General features: G+C 30.3%; 2 protein-coding genes across 2 annotated transcripts; one reads left to right on the top strand and one right to left on the bottom strand.

Moving 5' to 3' along the window:
* Positions 1 to 383: 383 nt before the first annotated feature.
* On the bottom strand, positions 384 to 1373 carry LOC123263212. The gene is made up of 4 exons (XM_044725790.1): positions 1174 to 1373; positions 803 to 973; positions 580 to 697; positions 384 to 481 (listed from the first exon to the last, which is right to left on the bottom strand). Exons 1-4 carry the CDS (start codon positions 1234 to 1236, stop codon positions 384 to 386), a joined length of 450 nt encoding a protein of 149 aa, XP_044581725.1. The 5' UTR covers positions 1237 to 1373.
* Positions 1374 to 10267: 8894 nt separating this feature from the next.
* Positions 10268 to 11428, top strand: LOC123263758. The gene is made up of 2 exons (XM_044726732.1): positions 10268 to 10674; positions 10858 to 11428. The coding sequence occupies exons 1-2, from the start codon at positions 10276 to 10278 to the stop codon at positions 11293 to 11295; spliced, it is 837 nt and encodes a 278-aa protein (XP_044582667.1). The 5' UTR covers positions 10268 to 10275; the 3' UTR covers positions 11296 to 11428.
* Positions 11429 to 14819: the final 3391 nt, after the last annotated feature.

Raw genomic sequence — 14819 nt, 5'->3', positions numbered from 1 at the left:
TATAATTATTCTCAAAATAATAGTAAATCAATAAGAAATATGTAATCTATGACTTTGTGCATTGAAAATTAAAAGAATGTTCAATAGAAATAGCAGTAAAAAATTCCTATCCATACGTATATACTCTTTATTGTAACCAAGACGAGAGTATAGAAGCCGTCGATAAGTTCCATTTAAAAATACATTAGATACAGATTTTGCGTCGCTATGTGGTGTTACGTTTAGAATTACCTGGCAACAGTTTGCGTCACTAGTGGTAAAGTTTTAGCATCACCTGATGCGATATTTAAATCACTTTTTTTCCGTGTATATATTTTCAATACTTTGTTATATTCATTTTCACAACTATGTTAAATAATTTATTTATACAATCTATTATTTACTTAATATGGTAGCCATTGTTCCTTCTGAAAATATTCTCTTAATGCCCGTGGCCAGCAATTTGCAACCAATATGGTTGTATGACAAGGACATTCTGATTCTGTAAAAATAAATTTTTTTTTTCCATTATTATTTAATTAATCTTAACTTTACGCAAACAATGGTGTAATAATTTAATAAATAAATATTTTTTCTTACTGATTTTGTCACAAGCTTTAACAATTTTCTTTGCTTTATCATCCAATTTGAGATCTCCCGTCAGGTGCGGTAACAAATTCAAAAAGCGTGAAGCATCAAAGATACTTTCTTTCGTAATCTATCAGACGAATAATTATCTACTTTATTATGTACAAAAAATTGTGATAATCTTCGATTTTATTACTGTTATGTATATTAATTCAATAAATAAGCAATACAATACCATGCCAAAGCCTTTCAGGAAACATCCCATGGCACAATGTAATTTGTCTTTTCCAATTTTAATTTTAATGTCTTTAGTGCCATTGTATATGTACTCACTTAACGTTCCATTAATATTGTGCTCTTTTGCACATAACTTTTCGGCATCAGATATTTTATGTGGATAAGAATTCTAAAAAAATGTATACTAGAATTTGCAGACATCTCAAGATTATTTCAAAATTAAATAAAAAAATTATTATGTAGATAAATAATTTCTTTGAAATTGTAGTGTCAAAAATTAAAAAAGCCAAACTTGCAACATTTTTAAAAATTTTTTTCAAAAAAAAATTATTTTAATAAAAAAATCAATTTATTCATAAAGTTACTTACAATTTCCACGAAAATTGCCGAGCTTACAATAAAAAAAGTAAGCAAATAATACAGGGTACTCATGATAGTATTAATTTTAATGTAAAAAAGAAATTTGTATTCAACTGAAATTTACTGTTGATAAGTTCACGTACTTATTTGTGAGACGATAAAAATTTTCTTTTTATAATTTCGAGAGATCGTAAATGATCTTTATTTAATGATACTCGCACATTAAATTTTATTTTTATGATTCTTTAATTAATTTGATCTGATAAGATTACACTTTACTTTATAATGTACCTTACCTAAAGATTTAATTTCTTGTTTTCGCTGTAAAATCATTAATGTCAAAATTTACTTAGATTAAATGAGTATCCAAAAACAAATACCCTTGTAATTCATTTTAATCATCTTCACGTAAGCGAGTAGTTTAATATTCTGTTTAATTTTATTGATTACTATTTATTGCGTCTATATTAAAGTTTTGAAAAAATTCATCTTCCTTTTTTTTTTTTTTAAATAAAAATCGATCGACATAATATCAATTAAAACATGTTAATTTTTATAAAAATTTTTTTGAGTGCAAGATAGAATTTAAATTTATTTCTAATCATTTAAATAACATGTACCCTATTCAACTCCTCTGCCCGTTCTGTCCCTCTCCACCCCTATTTGCAGCAATTAAATTAAATATTCAAATGTTTTAATTTTTTATTGATTCGTAAAATGGCAAATATACCGCAATTATACGTAACATATTCATTATCTAACTGTAGTAAATGCTATCTAATTTTTTTAATCTATAATCCATAAATCATATTCATAAGACAAGTTTACTAAATTTACTGTTTTGTGTGTTAGACAAATGTCTGATGTTTGATTAAATTTGATGAGATTGGCTAAACAAACAACTTTATTTTGACAAATGTTATCTCTACATTTATAATTAGCAAACTTCACTTATATTATTATTATTATTACATAAAAAAAAGAGAAAAATTACATTATATATAGTAATAAGAGTCGCTTCAAATTCAAAACTAGAAAAATTGCAGTTCAAAATAAAATTTTTATAATTCAAACTTTAAATGCTAAATTTTTACAGCTTTTAAATATAAAATTTACAAGGTAAAAAATATTGTGTATTTGCGTCAAAAACGGTCTGTGTTGAAAAATTGTGTGTTGATTTTTGTGTGTTAATTTGACACTTTTTTTGTATTACCTGAATTTTAACATTAAAATAGTGTTGTTTTCACGATATCAACACTTTTTGTGTGTTACTAGATAAAATGACACAAAATTAGTGCTAAGCGGGAAATATTAACACTAAGTTTGTGTTGTTAGCGCGTTCTTTCTTCAGTTTACGCACCAAACGCATTGTATTACCGGACAGCTATTTAACTACGCGTGCGTATAAATTAAAGTGTTAAATATTGTAAAAAATAGTTTATTTAAATATATTTGATAAAAGCATCAGGTTGTTTTCAATAAAAAAAAGTAAATTTGATATTCACTAAAGTAAGTAAAAGTTTACTGTATTTATAATCATATAAAATGCTCAACTAACCTCACTTTCCTATAATAAATTTACTAAATAAAATATTATTTAACGATAAAATTTATAATAGTGATTAAAAATGACAGACTTTGAACAATTTCTCTGTTAATTTAACAAATTCATAAAAAAAAAAATATCAAAAAATTTATTGATTTTATGTTTTTCTTTTGCATTTTTATTTTATACTAGACGACCCGGTGAACTTCGTATCATCTACATATATTTGTGAAAAGTATAGTCAAGACTTGATACAAAATTTTTATTTACATTAAATGCAACATATTTATACATTTAATTAATTTTAAAGCTTTCCGATGGACTACATTTTTTATCTTTTCTTGCGGTGCGTAAATATATAAAGATGGTGGTTTTCCGACTCACGAACAGTCGTCAGGTCGTCTTCTCCTTGGTATTTTAAAACAATAACAATAAAAAATTTCTTGCGCACTGACAAACTGATGATAGATTTTATTCATTGGCTTGAAATTAATTTATTTCTTTTAACAACTAACTGACACTTTTTTTTATTTCTGAAAACAAAACAGACCAAAAAGATCGGACCTCACTTCACAGCTAGGAACGGACCCAAAGAGATCGGACCTCATTACTCAGCTCAGAACATTGTGTATTGGAAAACTAAATTGTCGTTTTTAGTATTTTCTGTTGTTTATTATTTATATTTTTCACCGTTTAAACTTCCCTGAACTTCCAAAATTTCCTGTTTCTCTTGAGATTTTATCAAATTTTATATATGTAGAAACTGATATTTGAAGAATATGAATTTTTTGACAATTAATACCCCCGCACTCTTATGTGAGGGAGGAATTTCATAAGATCCTATTCGAGATGATTTCTACATTATAAATAAAATATTCTTACAAAACTTCGAGTCTATAGAAACTATTGTTTGGAAATGATAGTTTTTCATTGCTGACGTCCCCGCAATCCCTTTTGGGGTTAGAATTTGATAAAATCCATTCTTAGCTGAACTTAAAATTATACACGAAGATTCCTACCAAATTTAGAGTCTGTAGAAATTTACAGTTTGGAAATAGAAATTTAACATTCTAACACCCACCCCCGTAATCTTTATTAGGGTGGGTTGCTGTAAAATCCGTTCTTTAAACATTTTCGCACCACATATGGAAGACTCCAACTAAATTTGCCGTCTGTAGGATCTATAATTTGAAAATTAAAAATTTTCATTGTTAATATTGAAACACTAAATTTTACTTAATTTAAAATTTAATTATTTAGACCATTAAATCTCGCGGATAAGAAATAATCGCCTAAACTTCTAAAAATTAGGATTCGCTGCTCTGGGATATTCCGCTCCCGTGAACCAATGAATGTCTTTGTCTTTAGAGGATTTTATTGGTTTGAGACAGAAGTTCTCACGCGTGCCAGTCAATTTATTTTAATTACTTACAAATTTTAACTGCAACGATGACCCTTCGTCTTTGATTGACCCTTTGGCAGGTTGTAGATAGATAGTCGTAGTAAGTAGATCGGTGAATAGTGGTAGTTTAGTAATAGTGTATAGCGGTGATAACAATAAACTTAACTTTATTTCACAAAATAAGCACTTTTAATATAAACTTATGGTATTTCGGTTAGGTAACTTAACAAAATATTTATAGGGATAGAATAATTAAACTTAGTGTTATAAATGATTGAACAATAGTAATAAACGTGGTGAATAATCACCTAATGCAAAAATAGTAAAATTAATAGAAGTAATATAAAATATTAAATTAAATAATAAACTTTTAGATTAATTGAGATTTTGGTGAGTAGTCACCTAATAGCAGTATTAGTGGTAATAGTGGTAATAGTGGTAAGATTGACTAAGAAATATCTAGCGTGGTGGTTGACACCGGGGGATAGATCGAAGTGTCGATCATCGCTCAAGTTTTGAGGTTCGTAGCTGATTTTTCCCTCCTCGTGTCGTCTTGTGACGTCACGGGGCTACGCATTAATTTAGCTAGTGTCGGTAACGAAAATTTCGGGTGGTAGTTCGCCAGGCTGGTAACATCGGGACATTTTGTAGTGTCTCAATATCTGCCCCGCAACCCCCTGTGGAGTAAGCTATCGTGAAATTCGTCCATAGAGTATTTCTATATCCCTTACAGAAGATTCCTACCAAATTTGGGGTCTATAGGATCCATAGTTTAAAAACGGGAATTATTCATTGTTAACGCTCCCGCAATCCCCTTTGGGGGAGGATTTTTTAAAAATTTTTTTGACATACAAACCTTCTCCTGAAAATTCTGAAGACAACAAAAAAAAAATTAGCCCAATCGGTCCAGCCGTTCTCAAGTGATGCGTGGACATACATGCGGCATTTTATTTTTATTTATATAGATTTTCTGACACTAGTTTTATTTTTTATAAAGATGACTGATAGTTCACAAGGAAATATTATGTTTATGTTTTGGTTACGCTACTGAACAAACATGTCAGACATTTGTCATCAATGTTTTAGATTTACCATACATTAAAAGCTGGGAATTGCACGAATTGGATGCCGAAAATTCTGTGATGATTTCTAATTATTGTTATTAATTTATAAAAAATAAATTAAGCATTAAGTAAGTTTAAGATGAGTAAATCATATATTTAAGTTGAAGACTATTGGTACTTGACTCAAATTTAAATAAATGAAATAAACTAATTTTCTTAATAACCATGAAAAATTTATTTATTTTTAAATAATTCCCTAATCTTTATATTCAAACTCAAATAATAAGTAAGTTAACACTTACTTTGTGTAAAATCAACACAATTTTAGTGTTAGATACAGTTGACACAAAATTACTGTTAATTTTGACACAATATTTGTGTTAAAAATTCAACACTATTTTTTGTGTTGAAAATTAACACTAAAATTGTGTTGACGGATTCTAACACTAGGATTGTGTTGATTTTACACAAAATTTTTTACTGTGTACATTTTAAAATTTAATTCTTGCAAGATCTGTAAAAATTACAATCTAAAGCTGGAAATTTTCAAGTTTTCTATATGAAGTACCACGCGCTTTACATTATACAATGTAATTTTTCCCTTGTTTTTTATTTCCGTGTATTAATACAATCATTAATTAATAATGATTAATCAAAATCATTTTTATCAAGCGTATAAAGTAGATAGTATACAAATTTTTACGATGTTACATCATAAATTTTGGAATGCAAAATTATTGAAGTAGATAATGTTGAAGTCTGTTCCTGGATTACGATATGATACGGCCAAGGCTTTATATCCCTGCTGCAAATAATTATCGCCGAGACTGTATTTGCGCGTGGCTTGCCCATGGTGCTTAAAAAATTTTTCGTCCTATGGTGAACGTATGCGGGTTTTTACGTGCAGGGGATACTCAATTTAGAAATAAATAGCGTAAGACGCCATAACCCTCTAATCCTCTAAATAAAAATACATGAAAGTCTTGAAGTTAGTCAAAGGTGCGCTTTTTAATTAAAAATGACAGTTGAAACGTAAGCTACTCGGCTGTATAGAGATTGGTGACGCTTGCGTGACATTGTCCTCAACTGTATAAAGTTCTATACAGCCCAGTAGATACTGGCGCGTACGCCTATTATTTACAAATTGAGTGTCGTCTGCGCGTAAAAACCCCCATACGTCCGCCTAGGACAAAAAGATATATATTGGCATAGGATAAAATTTTATCTCGGATTGAAAAACTAGCCCTTAAAAATTAAATTTTTGGAGAAACAAATAATTGCTCAATGACGATATTCTTTTCACATTCAAAATTTTTTTTTATTTATTCATTTGTAATTTGATATTGATTGCTAAATTCGAAATTTTCCTTGCCGCTTACGAATGGCGCGAATTCATTTGAGCCTTGGCTGAGTGATTGTTAGCAGCAGACAGGTTACTGTTTTCTTACGATAATTCGTGAACTTTAGTTGAACGTTTCCACTTACGCTTGTTAGGAAATAAATTATAGCTCTTTCTTTTTCCTTAGTCGTTAGTGTTTATCATCTGTTTCTCATATGAAAGCTCTTTGATTCTTTTTATTTAGTTGGGTTAACATTATAAATTAATTCTGCGAAAGACAAAAGTATTTATAAAAAAATTCTACGATAAAATTCGTTCAAGGTAATTATCACTTTTTATGACATTTTTTGTTTTCATTTTCTAATGCATGTTCTTTAATCAAAATTAAATAATTAAATAAGTTAATTAATTAAATAAATAAGTTACCCTAGTTAAAAATACTGATTAAAATACTAGTTAAAAATACTGATTGAAAAGAATTGAAAAGCGGTCACTCCATGCAAACTCTATATCTATATATACAAACAAAAGAATTGAAATTATTGAAGAGAATTCAAATTTCATCATTTTCAATTCTTTTCAATCAATATTTTTAAACAGGGTAATTAAATAAATTTCTTCGTTTTACTACTTTTTTTATGATCCTTATTTTATTTCATATTACATCCATACATTTGTTTCTTTTTAGATGAGCTTATTTTTAGGTGCAACTTTTCAGTCACGAAAAGAATTAGATGCTGCTGTTGACAACTATCAGTGCACAACAAACCGAAATTTTATTTATACTTCGACAACGTATACTGACAAAAGAAATTTGCAGCATCCAGTAAATCCTGAACTGCAAATTTACACAGCTACAGCAAAATGTATTCACTTTGGGCCCCCGAAAGTCTATAAGAGAAGAGTTAAGAAATAAGTATACACTCATCTTGTTTCAATCGTTATTGCCCTTAATAATTGTTTATTATTAGGGGAAGGCAGAGTGAAGAAAGAACTACAACGACAAAATCCCGAAGATTCATTGTGACCGAGCAGTCTCACTGGACGCCACGAAAAATTTATCAAACAGCAGAGCACAGGCTTTATAAAATATTCGGAGGACGAGTGACGGTGACCAGAGTTTTGCTGCTAAATCGAGACTACCTCATCAAGGGAGAATTCACATCAGTACCCGAAGACGAGGAGTTGCAGCTCACCGAGGGAGTGCAAATAAAATTATAAAAACTCCAGCAATCTCTCACGACCCTGACCTATTACTCCATGTTCTGGTCCAGTTTCTGGATACTGAGTCCAAAAATCCAGTGGCGCCCTTAAAGAGAAAAAAAGGGCGACCAAGGGAAACAAGATACCCGTTTCACATGTATATTTCAAAATAGATTTAATCTATAAATTTTGTTAATATTAATTTTCAAAAAAAGCCCTTGATTTTTTATTAAGTCTGATTTGTTATGGAAAAGGTAAAAGGTTATGTGTATACATAAGTTTAAATGCGATATACATATGGGGTATTCCATGCCAAATCGACCACTTTTGAACTCGACCCCTTTAAATTTTGCTGAAACATTTCCATTCTTTTCTACCCTTTGAAAAACACTTTTGAGAATTTTTTCAAATTTTTTTGGCCAACCCAAAAAAAGTTATGAATTTTTCAAAAAAACGGCTTTTTTATTTTCAAATAGCCATAACTTTTTTAGGCATCTACTTTTGGGGACCTTTTTTTTTAAAAAAATTTTTGTTTTTAAATGAACTTTTTGAAAAAATATATCAGAAAATTAAATATCATCAATTCTTCAAAATAATCGGCTTTTTTTGACGAAAACCGTTATTTTTTGGAAGTTCGACAGTTTTTTTTTTTTTTTTTTTTTTTTCTCAAAAAAAACTTCAATTAATATGACAACTTTTCCCGTCCATCTCGGAGTGGTTCGGATTTTTTTTTAATTTTTTTTATTCAATTGAAAAAAAATTGTCAAATTTTGAAAAATGGAAAAAAATTATTTTTTTCTAAGTTATTTCTATAATAAAATAAATGTAATTTAAATGTTTTTTGGTATAATATCCTTAATTTATAAGCTTATAAAACGATAGTAAATACTAAGATTCAAATTTGAACATATCAGTAATATCGATAATCTAGGGTATGACAATTATGGACTTATCTATAGTCAGTATACTAAAAAACTATACGCTAGTATGTTTCGATTCATAAGTAAGGCTGTCACGCTCATATCCAAACATAATCTGTTAACCTTTTGTGTGATGTAGTGAGAGATTTTTGTCATTCCATTTTTTAAATAAGAGAATTATTGTTATAGTTGATTTGACCTTGTTTGAAAAGATAATTATCTTACTTCTACTCATCTACAGTGATTGGAATAATTTCATCGAGACATAATGGCATCAAAAATATTTTTCGATCGTTGTTGTAATCCATTTGATTTAGAATCACATTTTAAAAAAAAAAGTTTACGTCCAGCGACTGACATCATGAAAGTCACGTTGGGATTAGGTGATAATTATTTATTATGCAGTTCGTGTCGAAACAAAGCTTTAAAATTGGTAAAGGAACAAACAAATACTAGTAATGATACTACCGTTGATGCAAGTGATCATGAAGATGATTCTAGTGATAACAATGAGAACAGTGATGGTGCTGACAGTGATAGTAACACAACTGCCACAGATCTCCCGTTGTCCTCATCATTCCGTAAGTTTTTTTTAAATTATTTATACATTACTTGAATGCATTTTTAGCAGCTATACGATTCATTGTTTTTTTTAAGGTTCCTTGTCGTTTAATAGTGAACCCAAAGATTCACAATCAAGCTCGGCATCCCAAGTTAGTGCTGCAACTCAATTACCCAGTATAAACGATGCATTGCGACTATTAAATCAATCGCCAATTCCTTCAAAAAAATTGAATGATTATCAATTTTTGAGTAATAAAATAAATCAGACGTCTGACAGCTTGAAAAAAATTTTGCTCTCAACTGCTGACGAAGGATCAATTGATGACGATGGTGAAAATTTTCGTTCATTAATTGAAAAGCTGCACGATAAATTCAATGATAAAGAAACAGAAAAGTCTTTAAAGATACAAATCTTAACCTTGTTACCTGAAAAATGGGGTGAAAGACGTATTTGTAAAACTATGAATACATCAAGACATTTATCAAGAGTAGCAAAAAAGTTGGTTGAAGAAAAAGGTATACTTTCAACACCTGAAACAAAATTAGGTAGGTATAGCGTAAAATCAATGGCTCTAATACATCTGAAGATTGATTCACTTAATATTTTTTTTATAGGGACGACAATTACTGATCAAATATTATTGAAAATTGCGAATTTTTACAACGATGATGAGTATAGTGCTTTGATGCCCGGCATGAAAGACTTTGTTTCAGTTCGAAATGATGATGGTAATCGGGTACACGTCCAAAAACGGCTTGTTCTGTCTAATTTAAAAGAACTTTACCAATGTTTCCGTGAAATAAACCCTGCAGAGAAAGTTGGATTTTCGAAATTTGCTTCGTTACGGCCGAAACATTGTGTGTTAGCAGGAGCAAGTGGAACGCATACTATCTGTGTATGTACTATCCATCAAAACTTTAAGTTGATGATGCTTGGTAATTATCCAATTTATTAATAATCATACGTGCCTAGATTTTCAGTTTACTCAATCACTTTTATTTCAGGTGCAAATGTTCATTCTTTAACGAGGAATACAGAAAAGTCGTTGAAACACTATGATGATTGCTTGGACATGATAATATGTGAGACTCCAACAGAAAAATGTTATTTGGGTGGATGTAACAAGTGTCCAGGGGTAGATGAGTTGAGTAACATTTTACTGACATGTTTTGAGAATCAGGAAATCGAGAATGTCACGTACAAGCGTTGGGTATCAAAACCAAGGTGCAGTTTAGAAACTTTTATACAGCCTACAGAAGAATTTATTGAAAACCTTTGTAGTGAATTGAAAGTTCTTCTACCTCACTCATTCATTGCAAAAGAACAAGCTAAGTTTTTAAAAACATTAAAGGAAACACTAAAACCAAATGAATATGTCATTATTTGTGATTTTGCAGAGAATTATGCGTTCGTAGTACAAAATGCAGCATCTGGTTTTCACTGGAATAATGATCAGGCGACAGTTTTTCCGGTAGTTATTTATTATAAAGTAAATGACAAACTTGAACACAGAAGTTTAGTGATTATTTCAGACTGTAATAATCACGATGCTGTTGCTGTTCATGTTTTCATCAAAATAATAACTGATTATGTGAAAAGTCTTCCTGAACGCTGTAACAAGATTTATTACTTTTCTGATGGGGCTCCTCAACAGTTTAAAAACTTTAAAAATTTTGTTAATTTGTACTACCATGAAGATGATTTTGATATTCCTGCTGAATGGCATTTTTTTGCAACTGCCCATGGCAAAGGTCCGTGTGATGGAATTGGTGGTATCCTCAAACGACTTGCAGCAAGTGCAAGTCTCCAGCTTGCGGTAGATAAACAAATAACAACACCTATAGGACTTTACGAATGGACTTCTGATCCGGATAACTTGCCAAATATCATAGTCAAGTTTTCTCCAGAAGAAGACTATAATACAGCATTGAACGACTTGAATGACAGATTTACAAAAACGAAACCAATTGTAGGAACTCAACAACTACATTGTGTAATCCCCGACAAAAATGGTTGTTTGTATGTAAAAAAATTCTCAAACTCTAATGAACATAGAATTTGTAAAATATTGAAACGCCAGAGAGAACATTAATGATTAAATTATTATATTGTTTTTGTAAAATCATTAAAAATTAACAATATTAATTAATAAGCTTAGTATTTACTATCGTTTTATAAGCTTATAAATTAAGGATATTATACCACAAAACATTTAAATTACATTTATTTTATTATAGAAATAACTTAGAAAAAAAAAATTTTTTTCCATTTTTCAAAATTTGACAATTTTTTTTCAATTGAATAAAAAAAATTAAAAAAAAATCCGAGCCACTCCGAGATGGACGGGAAAAGTTGTCATATTAATTGAAGTTTTTTTTGAGAAAAAAAAAAAAAAAACTGTCGAACTTCCAAAAAATAACGGTTTTGGTCAAAAAAAGCCGATTATTTTGAAGAATTGATGATATTTAATTTTCTGATATATTTTTTCAAAAAGTTCATTTAAAAACAAAAATTTTTAAAAAAAAAAAAGGTACCCAAAAGTCGATGCCTAAAAAAGTTATGGCTATTTGAAAATAAAAAAGCCGTTTTTTTGAAAAATTCATAACTTTTTTTGGGTTGGCCAAAAAAATTTGAAAAAATTCTCAAAAGTGTTTTTCAAAGGGTAGAAAAGAATGGAAATGTTTCAGCAAAATTTAAAGGGGTCGAGTTCAAAAGTGGTCGATTTGGCATGGAATATCCCATATGTACTAGAATGTGTGGAGTATAAGCTGTTGTGAATCCGAAAGGATTTATCACAACGCTCTCTGTATATTAGTATAGAATTACATATGAGCAGATAGCTGCAATAAATAATAGCGGGAAAACCCCAGTAAGATTTAAAATATATGTATTTTTATTTGTAATAGAATCAGTAAGAAAAATAAGAATCTCTAAAATATTGTAAACCTTTTCTATTTTAAGTTCTATTGTTAAGTATGGGAATTTTTCTATCATAAATTTTAGGGTATAGACGAATTATAATTACCGAAAATTCCCAAGGCAAGGTTCACGAAACTTTTAGTACAGTCCTTTTAGTCTAGACATGCCGGAAAAAAATTACTATGTTAAAATAAGTTACGTTAAAGGTAATGGTCACTTAGAATAAAATACTGAACGTTTTGGAATATTCTTTACGACTCTGAGAAAACCCAGAGAATCCTTATTTTATTAATTTTTATTGTCATAATCTTTTGAGAAGCTTATTTTCCAAAACGTTCACTAAAAAGGGATTACTCGAGTAACCAACACTAGGTCATAAAATCCAGACATCCGGGCAGGGTGCAAATTACCTGAGAACGTCAAGGGTCATCGTGACGTCATTACTGCATGGTCCCATTTTTACGAACTTGAGAAGGGATGCTAGCTGAAGACGAGAGTTGTAGAGGCGCGCGCAACTACCCTTACTACCCTCTAGGACTCTCCCACTCCAAAAGCACGAAGATCTCAACCAAGGGAGTCCAAAACCAAGGAACAGGAGGACACTTAATAAAAAAAAAGCAATACCTTAGCACGCCACGCGAATATTTACTTCTACCAAAATTATTGTCGGTACTTTTATTTTGTAACCTATTGAATAATAAATAATAGATTCGCGCGCAAAGCAAATCTAAATTAAACTAAAATAACCAGAGTGTTTTAAATTTATTAAACGTATATTGTTCGATTTAACCTATTCAAATTTAAACCTATTCTCCCGCTTTTATCAATTTACAGCGAGTTGAACGCCCTACCGCGTTCCCACGGGCGAATTAAAAGAACAAAATAAATTTACTATAGCCAATTTGAGGCTATACAACAAAGCAGTGTGTACTATACATTCATCGACAAAGCGCCATTTAATGGTGCCTCTGGTAGGTTTGGTACTCACCAACACTGTTATATATATATATATATATATATATATATATATATATATATATATATATATATATATATATATAGATATATATATATATATATATATATATATAGATTTATTGGCATATAGTTTATCGCATATAGCAGATTCTTTTCAAATTTGGAGCTTATAGGAGCTACAGCTCGAAAATTTGAAATTTTAATTGTTAAAACCCACCCCCGCACCCCCCTGTGGGGAGGAATATCGTAAAATTCGTTCATAAATTATTTTTACATTACTTACAGAAAATTCATACAAAATTATGAGTCTGTCGGAGCTGTAGCTCGGAAATTAAAAATTTTCATTGTTAACGCCCACCCCCGCAATCCATATTGGGGGTAGGCTGTCATTAAATCCGCTCTTGAATCATTTCTACATCCCATAGAACAGATTCTTACCAAATTTGGAGCCTATAGGAGCTACAGCTCGGAAATTTTAAATTTTCATTGTTAAGACCCACCCCCGCACTCCTCTGTGGAGTGGGATATCGTAAAATTCGTTCATAAATTATTTTTACATCACTTACACAAAATTCATACAAAATTAGGAGTCTGTAGGAGCTAGAAGTCGGAAATTTTTAATTTTCATTGTTAACGTCCACCCCCGCAATCCATATTCGAAGTAGATTGTCGTAAAATCCGCTCTTAGATCATTTCTACATCACATATAGGAGATTCCTACCAAATTTGAAGTCGATAGGAGCTATAGGTTAAAAATGGGAATTTTCTATTGTTAACGCCCCCGCAACCCCCCTTGTGGGTGGAATTTCGTAAAATCCGTTCTTAGCTGACCTCTACTCGGCGAAAGGAATATTCCTACCAAATTTCAAGTCGCTACGCCTTATGGTTCCAGAGATATCGTGATGAGTCAATATATAGGTGGGAATCTCTTATATATATACTAGCTGTTACCCGCCCGCTCCGCTGGGCACTTTATAGAATTGTATTTTTAGATCTAGACTTGAAATTTAATTGGAGTATTGTTTTGACTTGCACAGATTCCAAATTCCATCGGATTGGCCTGTATTTTTTATCCATGTGATTATTCTAGCTAAAATGCATTGTAACTTTCAATGTGAAATCACTATAACATTCCTGTATCTTTCATCCAAAAATGAATATCAATTGACACGAAGAAAAAAATTTGAAATGAGCATTGAAAGTTTCAGTTAAAGTTATTGCAGGTCTCATAATTGTAGTTGAAATCTTTCTAGCTGAAAGTGCGACTAATTTTGCCTTTGATTAAAAATTCCTCCGTGACATCAATTATTCATAGAAAATTATTTGTGCATGGTTGTTATAAATTTTCTTATAATAAGCAGCCAAATTTCTTTTCTATACCTCAAGTGTTTAGAACATGCATTGATTTTAATCTGTTATATTCCTGCGATCCCGTAATAAGAACAATTTATCGATTATGTGATCAATAAAAATAAAATGTATGTAAAATTCTTAGTCCGTTGACCAAATAGCTACATGTAATATTAAATTTTGAAAACCTTACAATGACTTTTTCGCCGCTGCCAAAGAGACGATTGTTGAAAGAAAATATAATTATTAAGAAAGCAAAATATTTAATCCGTTGAACTTGGAGGCCATCCCGGTAATTGCCTGTTTCTCTTAAGATTCTATTAAATTTTATATCTGTAGGAACTGTATTCGAAGAATATGAATTTTTTG

The sequence above is a fragment of the Cotesia glomerata genome, linkage group LG4 (assembly GCF_020080835.1).
Source record: "Cotesia glomerata isolate CgM1 linkage group LG4, MPM_Cglom_v2.3, whole genome shotgun sequence".
Taxonomy (NCBI): domain Eukaryota; kingdom Metazoa; phylum Arthropoda; class Insecta; order Hymenoptera; family Braconidae; genus Cotesia; species Cotesia glomerata.
This window is presented reverse-complemented; position numbering and strand designations above follow the sequence as displayed.

Bases quoted from the DNA above. Each gene is read 5' to 3' on its own strand.
- LOC123263212 (XM_044725790.1), bottom strand. From the start codon at position 1,236: ATGAGTACCCTGTATTATTTGCTTACTTTTTTTATTGTAAGCTCGGCA. The intron at 698-802 runs GTATTGTATTGC...TTCGTCTGATAG, and splicing joins TCCTGAAAGGCTTTGGCATG to ATTACGAAAGAAAGTATCTT. The intron at 482-579 runs GTAAGAAAAAAT...TTATTTTTACAG, and splicing joins TAAAGCTTGTGACAAAATCA to AATCAGAATGTCCTTGTCAT.
- LOC123263758 (XM_044726732.1), top strand. From the start codon at position 10,276: ATGATAATATGTGAGACTCCAACAGAAAAATGTTATTTGGGTGGATGT. The intron at 10,675-10,857 runs GTAGTTATTTAT...GCTCCTCAACAG, and splicing joins ATCAGGCGACAGTTTTTCCG to TTTAAAAACTTTAAAAATTT.